The 12,250-nt window shown below is 36.6% G+C and overlaps 1 protein-coding gene across 3 annotated transcripts in view; it reads right to left on the bottom strand.

Annotated features, from left to right (window-relative positions):
• Positions 1-12,250, bottom strand: part of FNDC3A (fibronectin type III domain containing 3A) — a 231,509-nt gene that overhangs the window by 47,751 nt on the left and 171,508 nt on the right. For all 3 annotated transcript variants that reach the window (XM_055244290.2, XM_055244289.2, XM_055244291.2), the window contains one exon: positions 9,983-10,140. In XM_055244290.2, coding sequence (XP_055100265.1) covers positions 9,983-10,140 — 158 coding nt within the window. The remainder of the gene's footprint in view (positions 1-9,982; positions 10,141-12,250) is intronic.

Genomic DNA, 12,250 nt, shown 5'->3' with positions numbered 1-12,250 from the left:
AAGAGAGTGGGGGCCAATATTCAACATTCTTAAAGAATTTTCAACCAGAATTTCAAATCCAGCCAAACTAAGCTTCATAAGTGAAGGAGAAATAAAATCCTTTACAAACAAATTTACAAGCAAATGCTGAGAGATTTTGTCACCACCAGGCCTGCCCTACAAGAGCTCCTGAAGGAAGCACTAAACATGGAAAGGAACCATCAGTACCAGCCACTGCAAAACATGCCAAATTGTAAACATCATCGATGCTGGAAGAAACTGCATCAACTAACAGGCAAAATAACCGGCTAACATCATAATGACAGGATCAAATTCACACATAATGACATTAACTTTAAATGTAAATGGGCTAAATGCCCCAATTAAAAAACACAGACTGGCAAATTGGATAAACAGTCAGGACCCATCAGTGTGCTGCATTCAGGGGACCCATCTCACATGCACACACACACACAGGCTCAAAATAAAGGGATGGAGGAAGATCTACCAAACAAATGGAAAACAAAAAAAAGCAGGGGTTGCAGTCCTAGTCCCCGATAAAACAGCCTTTAAACCAACAAAGATCAAGAGACAAAGAAGGCCATTACATAATGGTAAAGGGATCAATTCAACTATCCTAAATATATATACACCCAGATTCATAAAGTAAGTCCTTAGAGACATACAAAGAGACTTAGACTCCCACACAATAATAATGGGAGACTTTAACACCCCACTGTCAACATGAGACAGATCAAAAAGACAGAAAGTTAACAAGGATATCCAGGACTTGAACTCAGCTCTGCACCAAATGGACCTAATAGACATCTACAGAACTCTCCACCCCAAATCAACAGAATATACATTCTTCTCAGCACCACATCAGACTTATTCCAAAACTGACCACATAGTTGGAAGTAAAGCACTCCTCAGCAAATATAAAAGAACAGAAATTATAAGAAACTGTCTCTCAGACCACAGTGCAATCAAATTAGAACTCAGGATTAAGAAACTCACTCAAAACCGCACAACTACATGGAAACTGAAAAACCTGCTCCTGAATGACTACTGGGTACATAACAAAATGAAGGCAGAAATAAAGATGTTTTTTGAAACCAATGAGAACAAAGACACAACATACCAGAATCTCTGGGACACATTCAAAGCAGTGTGTAGAGGGAAATTTATAGCACTAAATGCCCACAAGAGAAAGCAGGAAAGATCTAAAATCGACACCCTAACATCACAATTAAAAGAACTAGAGAAGCAAGAGCAAACACATTCAAAAGCTAGCAGAAGGCAAGAAATAACTAAGATCAGATCAGAACTGAAGGAGATAGAGACACAAACAGCCTTTCAAAAAAATCAATGAATCCAGGAGCTGGTTTTTTGAAAAGATCAACAAAATTGATAGACCGCTAACAAGACTAATAAAGAAGAAAAGAGAGAAGAATCAAATAGATGCAATAAAAAATGATAAAGGGGACATTGCCACCAGTCCCACAGAAATACAAACTACCATTAGAGAATACTATAAACACTTCTACGCAAATACACTAGAAAATCTAGTTTATAGAAAATCTAGGATAAATTCCTGGACACATACACCCTCCCAAGACTAAACCAGGAAGAAGCTGAATCCCTGAATAGACCAGTAACAGGCTCTGAAATTGAGGCAATAATTAATAGCCTACCAACCAAAAAAAGCCCAGGACCAGATGGATTCACAGCCCAACTCTACCAGAGGTACAAAGAGGAGTTGGTACCATTCCTTCTGAAACTATTCCAATCAACAGAAAAAGAGGGAATCCTCCCTAACTCATTTTATGAGGCCAGCATCATCCTGATACCAAAGCCTGGCAGAGACACAACAAAAAAAAAGAGAATTTTAGACCACTATCCCTGATGAACATCGATGTGAAAATCCTCAATAAAATACTGGCAAACCAAATCCAGCAGCACATCAAAAAGCTTATCCACCACGATCAAGTTGGCTTCATCCCTGGGATGCAAGGCTTGCTCAACATATGCAAATCAATAAACGTAATCCATCATATAAACAGAACCAAAGACAAAAACCACATGATTATTTCAATAGATGCAGAAAAAGGCCTTTGACAAAATTCAACAGCCCTTCATGCTAAAAACTCTCAATAAACTAGGTATTGATGGGACGTCTCTCAAAATAATAAGAGCTATCTATGACAAACCCACAGCCAATATCATACTGAATGGGCAAAAACTGGAAGCATTTCCTTTGAAAACTGGCACAAGACAGGGATGCCCTCTCTCTCCACCCCTATTCAACATAGTGTTGGAAGTTCTGGCCAGGGCAATCAGGCAGGAGAAAGAAATAAATGGTATTCAGTTAGGAAAAGAGGAAGTCAAATTGTCCCTGTTTGCAGATGACATGATTGTATATTTAGAAAACCCCATCGTCTCAGCCCGAAACCTCCTTAAGCTGATAAGCAACTTCAGCAAAGTCTCAGGATACAAAATCAATGTGCAAAAATCACAAGCATTCCTATACACCAATAACAGACAAACAGAGCCAAATCATGAGTGAACTCCCATTCACAATTGCTTCAAAGAGAATAAAATACCTAGGAATACAACTTACAAGGGATGTGAAGGATCTCTTCAAGGAGAACTACAAACCACTGCTCAATGAAATAAAAGAGGACACAAACAAATGGAAGAACATTCCATGCTCATGGGTTGGAAGAATCAATATCCTGAAAATGGTCATATGGCCCAAGGTAATTTATAGATTCAATGCCATCCCCATCAAGCTACCATTGACTTTCTTCACAGAATTGGAAAAAACTACTTTCAAGTTCATATGGAACCAAAAAAGAGCCTACACTGCCAAGACAATCCTAAGCCAAAAGAACAAAGCTGGGGGCATCATGCTACCTGACTTCAAACTATACTACAAGGCTACAGTAACCAAAACAGCATGGTACTGGTAAGAAAACAGAGATATAGACCAATGGAACAGAACAGAGCCCTCAGAAATAATACCACACATCTACAACCATCTGATCTTTGACAAATCTACAAAAACAAGAAATGGGGAAAGGATTCCCTATTTAATAAATGGTGCTGGGAAAACTGGCTAGCCATATGTGGAAAGCTGAAACTGGATCCCTTCCTTACACCTTATACAAAAATTAATTCAAGATGGATTAAAGAGTTAAATGTTAGACCTAAAACCATAAAAACCCTAGAAGAAAACCTAGGCAACACCATTCAGGACATAGGCATAGGCAAGGACTTCATGACTAAAACACCAAAAGCAATGGCAACAAAAGCCAAAATTGACAAATGGGATCTAATTAAACTAAAGAGCTTCTGCACAGCAAAAGAAACTACCATCAGAGTGAACAGGCAACCTACAGAATGGGAGAAAATTTTTGCAATCTACCCATCTGACAAAGGGTTAATATCCAGAATCTATAAAGAACTTAAACAAATTTATAAGAAAAAAATCAACACCATGAAAAAGTGGGTGAAGGATATGAAGACACTTTTCAAAAGAAGACATTCATGCAGCCAACAGACACATGAAAAAATGCTCATCATCACTGGTCATCAGAGGAATGCAAATCAAAACCACAATGAGATACCATCTCATACCAGTTAGAATGGCGATCATTAAAAAGTCAGGAAACAACAGGTGCTGGAGAGGATGTGGAGATACAAGAATGCTTTTACACTGTTGGTGGCAGTGTAAACTAGTTCAACCATTGTGGAAGACAGTGTGGTGATTCTTCAAGGATCTAGAAATAGAAATACCATTTCACCTAGCGAGCCCAATACTGGGTATTTACACAAAGGATTATTAATCATTCTACTATAAAGACACATGCACACATATGTTTATTGTAGCACTATTCACAATAGCAAAGACTTGGAATCAACCCAAACGTCTACCAATGATAGACTGGATTAAGAAAATGTGGCACATATACACAATGGAATACTATGCAGCCACAAAAAAGGATGAGTTCATGTCCTTTGTAGGGACATGGATGAAGCTGGAAACCATCGTTCTGAGCAAACTATCACAAGGACAGAAAACCAAACACCACATGTTCTCACTCATAGGTGGAAACTGAACAATGAGAACACTTGGACACAGTGCAGGGAACATCACACACTGGGGCCTGTCGTGGCAGGTTGGGGGCATGGGGGAGGGATGGCACTAAGTGAAATACCTATTGTAAATGACAAGTTAATGGGTGCAGCACACCAACATGGCACATGTATACCTATGTAACAAACCTGCACGGTGTGCACATGTACCCTAGAACTTAAAGTATAATAATAAAAAAAAAAAACAACAAAAAGAAACAAAAAACTTTCTACTTAAAAGACACAAACTCACTGAATGAATTAAAAAATGTGACCCAATTATATGCTGTCTACAAGAAACTCATCTCACCTGTAAAGATACATATAGACTGAAAGTAAAGGGATGGAAAACGATAATCCATGCAAACAGAAACCAAAAGTGAGCAGGAGTAGCTACACTCAGATAAAACAGACTTTATGTCAAAAACAGTAAAAAGAGACAAAATCATTATAGAATGATAAAGGGATCAATTCAGCAAGAGGATATAACAATTCTAAACATATATGTACCCAACGCTGGAGCACCCAGAAATATAAAGCAATTATTACTAGATCTAAAGGGAGAGATAGACTCCAATAAAATAGTTGGGGACTTCAACACCCCACTCTCAGCATTAGACAGATCATCTAGACAGAAAATTAACAAAGAAACATTGTATTTAAATGGCACATTAGACCAAATGGACATAACTGACCTTTGTGAATACATTTCATCCAACAGCTACAGAAAACACATTCTTCTTTACAACACATGAAACATGAAACATTCTTTAGGGTAGACCATACGTCAGTACACAATACAGGTCTCAACAATTTTTTTTTTTTTTTTTTTTTTTTTTTTTTTTTTTTTTTTTTTTGAGACAGAGTCTTGTTCTGTTGCCAGGATGGAGTGCAGTGGCACCATCTTGGCTCACTGCAACGTCTGTCTCCCAGGTTCAAGCAAGTCCCCTGCCTCAGCCTCCCGAGTAGCTGGGACTACAGGCGTGCGCCATCACGCCTGGCTTATTTTTTGTATTTTAGTAGAGACGGGGTTTCACTATGTTGGCCAGGATGGTCTTGATCTCTTGCCATCATGATCTGCCCACCTTGGCTTCCCAAAGTGCTGGGATTGGAGGTATAAGCCACCGTGCCCGGCCTCAAGAAATTTTCAAACACTGAAATTATATCATATATTTTCTAATAACTTAATAGAATAAAACTAGAAATCAATAACAAGAGGAGCTCTGGAAACTGTGCAACTACCTGGAAACTAAACAACATGTTCCTGAATGACCACTGGTAGAGGGACAAATTAAGGAAGAAATAAACAAAAAATTCTTGAAACAAATTAAAATGGAAACACAAAATATTAAAACCTATGGGATACAGCAAAAGCAGTGCCAAGAGAGAAGTTTACAGCAATAAATGTCTACATAAAAAAGCTGAAAGAGTCTAAATAAACAATCTAGCAATGCACATCTCAAGAACTACAAAAGCAAGAACAAACCAAATCCAAAATTAGTGGAAGAAATAATAAAGATCAGAGCAGACAGCCAGGTGCAGTGGTGCAGATCAGAGCAGACAGCCAGGTGCAGTGGTGCACACCTATAGTCCCAGGTACTTGGGAGGCTGACGTGGGAGGATCACTTGAGCCCAGGAGTTTGAGTCCAGCTTAGGCAACATCGCAAGATGCCATCTCTAAAAAAAATAAAAAATCAGAACAGAACTAAACCACCACCTAGACTAATCAAGAGAAGAAGAAAGGAGACCCAAATAAACAAAATCAGAAGTGGGAAAGGAGACACTACAACTGATAACACAGTTACAATCATCAGAGACTATTATGGACAACCTACACCAACAAACTGAAAAATCTGAGGAAGTGGATAAATTCCTGGATACATACTACCTACCAAGATTCAATCAGAGAGAAATAGAAAATATGAACTGACCAATAATGAGTAATGAGATTGAATAAGTAATAAAGAGTCTTCAAACAAAGAAAAGTCCAGGACCAATGGCTTCACTGACAAATTCTACCAAACTTTTAAGGAACACCAATTCTCCTCAAACTATTCCAAAAACATTGAAGAGGTAGGAATTCTCTCTAACTCATTCTACAAGGACAGCATCACTCTGGTACCAAAACCAGATAAGGACACAACAAAAAAAGTACAGACTAATCCCTGATAAACATAGACATGAAATCCTCATCAAAACACTAGCAAACTGAATTCAACAGCACATTATAAAGACAATACACCATGATCAAGTGGGATTTATACCAAGGATGCAAGGATGGCTCAACATATACAAATCAATAACGTGATACACCATATCAACATAATGAAGGACAAAAATCATATGATCATCTCAAGAGATGTAGAAAAATTTTGATAAAATTCAGCATCCCTTCATAAAATCTTTCAACAAACTAAGCACTAAAGGGACATACCTCAACATAATAAAGACCACATATGACAGACCCATAGCTAACATCATACAGAAAGGGGAAAGTCTAAAAACCTTTCCTCTAAGAACTTGAACAAGACAAGGATGCCTACTTTCACCACTCCTATTCAATATGGTACTGGAAGTCCTAGCCAGAGCAACCAGCCAAGAGAAAGAAATAAAAGGTATTCAGATTTAAAAAAAAAAAAAACAAAGTCAAATTGTCCCTCTTTGTAGATGACATGATCTTACATGTAGAAAAATCTGAAGACTCCATCAGAAAACTCTTGGATCTGATAAATAAATTCAGTAAGTTGCAGGATATAAAATCAAAATACAAAAATCAGCATCATTTCTATACACTAATAATGAACTAGCTGAGAAAGAAGCCCAAAAGGCAATCACAGTTACAACAGCTACAAAAGAAACAAAACCCTAGGAATAAATCTAACATAACAGGTGGAAAGATCTCTACAAGATAAAACTACACAACACTGATGAAAGAAATTGAAGAGAACATAAACAAATGAAAAGACATCCATTGCTCATGTATTTGAAAAATTAATACCATTAAAATGAACATACTGTCCAAAGCAATTTATATTCAATGGAATCCCTATCAAATTACCAATGTCATTTTTCACAGAAATATAAAAAGTGATCCAAAAATGTCTATGGAACCAAAAAATAGCCTGAATAGCCAAAGCAATCCTAAGTAAAAAGAACGAAGCTGGAGGCATCACACTACCTGACTTCAAAATATACTGCAAGACTATAGTAATCACAACAGCATGGCATTGGTATAAAAATAGACACAAGAACTAAGGAACACAATAGAGAAGCCAGAAATAAATTTATAGCCAAATGATTTTTTAACAATGGTGCCAAGAACATACACTGGGGAAAGGATACCCTTCTCAATAAATGCTGCTAGGAAAATTGGATATCTGCCTGCAGAAGAATGAAACTGGACGGTATCTCTCATCTTACATAAAAATAAACTTAAGATGGCTTACAGACTTAAATGTTTAAGACCTGAAACTATGAAATCCTGGAAGAAAATATAGAAGAAACACTTCAGGACATTGGTTTAAGCAAAGATTTTATGCTAAGACCCCCAAAGCACAGGTAACAACAAAAAAAGAAAAATAGAGAAATAAACTAAAACTTTTGCACAGCAGAGGAAACAACCAACATAGTGAAGACACAACCCTCAGAAAGGGAGAGAGTATTTGCGAACTATTCATCTAACAAAAGACTAATATCCAGAATATACAAGGAATTCAACTCAATAGGAAAAAAACAATCCCATTAAGAGTGGACAAAGGACATGAATAGACACTTCTCCAAAGACATACAAATGGCCAACAGGTATATGAAAAAATGCTCTACATAATTAGTCAGGGAAATCCAAATCAAAATTACAATGAGATCATTTTACCCTAGTTAGAATGGCTACTATTACAAAGACAAAAAAATAACAGATGCTGGTGAGGATGCAGAGAAAAAAAGCCCTTATACACTGTTGGTGGAATGTTAATTAGTACAACCAATACGGATACAAGTGTGGAGATTTCTCAAAAAATTAAAAATAGAAATTATCATACAAATGAGCAATCCCACTACTGGGTATTTTTCCAAATAGGGGAAAAATCAGTATATTGAAGAGATGTGCTTTTCCCACATTTACTGCAGCACTATTGACAAGAGCAAAAATATAGATCAACCTAAGTGTCCATCAATGGATGAATGGATGAAGAAAATGTGGTATATATACACAACAGAATATTATTTGGGTATGTAGCTGCAAACCAGCCTATTCTCTACTTTTTTTTTAAAACTTAAAACCACGATTCCCTATTTCATTTCCTTCCACCAAGTCTGTCTCCTCTCCACTTTATGGACTTCTTTCCGCTACCCACCCCTTACCTCCCAGCTACCCTATTTCTCAAATCAAGGCCAGTAAATATGACGAAAAATAAATATGTTTCAAGGATGAAAGTACATTTTAATGAACTGGGCAGTTGCAGTAGCATCCTTAGATAGAGACCTTAATTCCTGTAGGATACGGGAGATGACTAATGCCCCCCTCGTGCTCCCTGGTCAGGCTGCAAATGGAAATAAAGCATTCCTCTTAGTAAGCAGCCATATCTAACTAGAAAATAGTCATTGACATAGTAAGAAACCTTTATGTTGATAGTTCTTTATCCCCTACTTACCCCTTAGGTAGGTTTACTTGTCTCTCTTAAGAAAAATGAATAGAACACAAGGAAATCTCAATAGAGAGGAAACAGGAAATTTTTATAACCTTATGTGACTAGATGAGAGGCTCCGGAGCAGTTTCACTTTCCTTTCTTCTCCTTGCCAGCTATGTTTTGAAAAAAGATAGCAACAAGGCTGATGGGGCCTGCGTTCTGTGCTAATTATGATCATTCAAATGATTAACTATCAGCTTTACAGTCTTCTTGGTGCTTAAATAATAACTAACCATCGACATTACCCTTTTTCATTAGAATAATCAACTTTTATATGAATATAGACAGAAAAATAATTTATTTCAAAACTGTCAATCATAAATGTCACAACTTTAGCTACTGAATCTTTCTAAGGCTTCGTGGCGTGTAATATACTTTTATTTTTTTCTTGAGACAGAGTCTCTCTCTGTCACTCAGGATGGAGTGCAATGACGCGATCTTGGCTCACTGCAACTGCCACCTCCCAGGTTCAAGCGATTCTCCTGCCTCAGCCTCCTAAGTAGCTGGGACTACAGGCACGTGCCACCACCCCTGGTTTATTTTTAGTAAAGACGGGGTTTCACCGTGTTGGCCAGGCTGGTCTTGAACCCCTGACCTCAGGTGATCCACCCGCCTCAGCCTCCCAAAGTGCTGGGATTACAGGCGTCAGCCACCGTGCCTGGCTGTGTGTAATATACTTTTAAACCAAGGAAAGAAATACGTAAGTTTTCAAAATATGATTATAAACATACTAACATGCAAATAAATAACACTGCTACTAAATTCATTTTACAACAGGACATGAGCTTGTACATGTAAGAATTAAATCCAGTCCTTAGAGGAGCAATGTCATACTTCATGAGTTTACAATCATGAATTGTCCATTTTTGGTCTTTGCTTCTACATACTACAACTTATATTTAATGCATTAAGAATACATGAATACTGAACCATCTATTAGGGAGCCTACTGGGAAAAAAAGCTGAATGTGGCCAATAAAAGTGATTATTCTGAAGGAGGGTAGACAAAAATGTGTACCAAGCTACCTTTGGACCATTTACATTGAAATCACTATCATTAGCCAACTTAAAGATTGAGAATAAAAGTGTGAAGAAGGAAAAATAGAGCAAAATTAGTAATAAGCTCTTTATAATAAACCATTAATTTATACAATGGGAGAAAGCAAAACAACAAATACCTACATATATACACTTTTGTATTTCCCATCTTTTCCAGTACTTGAGATCAGAACTTCATAACCATAGAGCTCTGGTACAGTACTTTCATCTGCTTCACCATTAATGAGGCTGGAAGGTGGTGACCAGGTAAGTACTACTGTCCTTGCCTGGATGTCGGAGGCCTGTAAAAATACAATATTTAAAAGTTCTTTAAAACAACTGTAATGTATACAATGAGCAGTGAAATATCTAATGAGGTTTCAAGATTAAATAAAATGTATCTGCTTATACAGATAAAATGGCTCACAAATATAAACCTGCCCATTGCAAATAATTTGTTGTGGGTTCCACAACAAATGAGATGGGTTCCACAAAAGTTTAAAAACCAGGCCATTCAAAACTGTTAGCATAGACACCATACATAGTCAAAAGAAAATAAATGGGATTAAAAAGACCATTGTAACATGTTTAAAACGGTTCATTTCCTCAGCTTAGAAAATGTTTTTACAACAGGAAGATGACAAAAACTCAAGAGAAAAATGAGCAAAGGACATCGACATCCAAAGATACATAAATACAAATAGACAACATATAAAATGATGTAGGTGTGAAACTGCATTCATAAATACATGTAAATTAAAACAAAATTAAAAAGCTAATACTATCTAGTGTTAAAAACTTGGAGAAATGGCACTCTCTAAGTGTGGTATCAGTATATGTAAGTTCAATCCTTGTGTATAGCAACTAGTGAATCATTACAAAGTGTAAGATGTGTTTACTTTTTGATTCAGAAATTCTACATCCAGGAATTTTTTTTCAGGGTAATATCCTATAAACTTAACATGTATACAAATACACACACTTAAGAATGTTCATTGCAGCATTATTAATGGCAAAAAACTAGAACTACAGGGCACTGACTACCTAAATGATAGTACATAACACAGCCTATGAACACATTATTCTGCGAGTGTTCAAAAAAGAACATGAGGTGGTCATACATGTGCTAATATCTGAAGATTTCCTCAATATACAGGTGCTACGTAATAGGAGAAAAAAGTGAAGCTGGAAAGCAGTACATATACTGTGATTGCAGTTGAGTTAACTTTTATAAAACTGCACAAAAATGTCTGAAAATGTACTGTACAAATGTACCAACTGTTATCTTTGGGGATTTTGTGTATATGTGGTGAGATGCAGAGAAAGTTGTGACAGAAAAAAACGTGGTTTCAATTATGTTTTATATATTTTTATACTACTGGAATAATTTTATGAGTACAAGTTACTTTTGTAAGACAAGCCTAATAAAGCGAAAAAAGTCTAGAGATTAGATAAGGTTTACAGATTGGTAAGAAAGGTACCAGATTATATGTAGGCATTTATATAAAAGCTTGCTTTAAAATTATATATGTTTAACAACTACCTCAGCATTTCTAAAACCAAACTAACAACCACTAGGATGATAATTACTCCTATCTTGAATTAAAGTAAAATAAGTAATCTCCATAAAATTGTAACATTCTGTCCTTTTCAAAGTTCTCGAAGTCTGAATAAAAAAAGCTATTACTATATTTATTTTGCTTCTGTTAAATCACAGGAAATGTAACACTGTATTCACTGTAATACTGTCTTAAAGTCTTGGTACTGTGTTTCATTTACAATGAATTAAAAATGATTCCTTGTATAGTCCAGTATACAGCTGGCTATTAACCTGAAACTGAGCAGGTTTTTTTTTCTTTTTTAAAACAAACTGCTACTATACATGTATGTATACCCATAAGTGTCTCTTGATTTTATGGGATGATAATAGTTGTGTTAAACTTTGAGAACGTAAATAGGACTATGAAGGTGGGTCAGTCAAAAGCATTAACTGGCATCTACTTTATTATTATTACTATTATTATTAGTAGTAGTAGTAGTAAAGATGGGGTCTTGCTATGTTGCCCAGGATGGTCTTGAGCTCCTGGCCTCAAGCCACCCTCCCGCCTCAGCCTCCCAAAGTGTTGGAATTACAGGTGTGAGTCACTATGCCCAGCCTGGCACCTACTTTATGAAGCTTGCTTTATCAGGATCTGTGGGGAGTACAGACAGTAGAGAAAATATTAAATAGGGAAGCACAAGATGTGTCACTAATTTGCCTGGTGATACTGAAGTCTCACCCTCTTAGGGTTCTAGGCCTCATCAACAAAATGAGTGGCTGAGTGAAATGAACTGTTTACCAGAGTTACACAAATAAAGTATTTTTTAAAGTCTTTTATTTGGAAATAAATTTAGGTTTAAAGAAAAGTTGGG

This window comes from Symphalangus syndactylus, chromosome 15 (genome assembly GCF_028878055.3).
Source record: "Symphalangus syndactylus isolate Jambi chromosome 15, NHGRI_mSymSyn1-v2.1_pri, whole genome shotgun sequence".
Taxonomy (NCBI): Eukaryota; Metazoa; Chordata; class Mammalia; order Primates; family Hylobatidae; genus Symphalangus; species Symphalangus syndactylus.
This window is presented reverse-complemented; position numbering and strand designations above follow the sequence as displayed.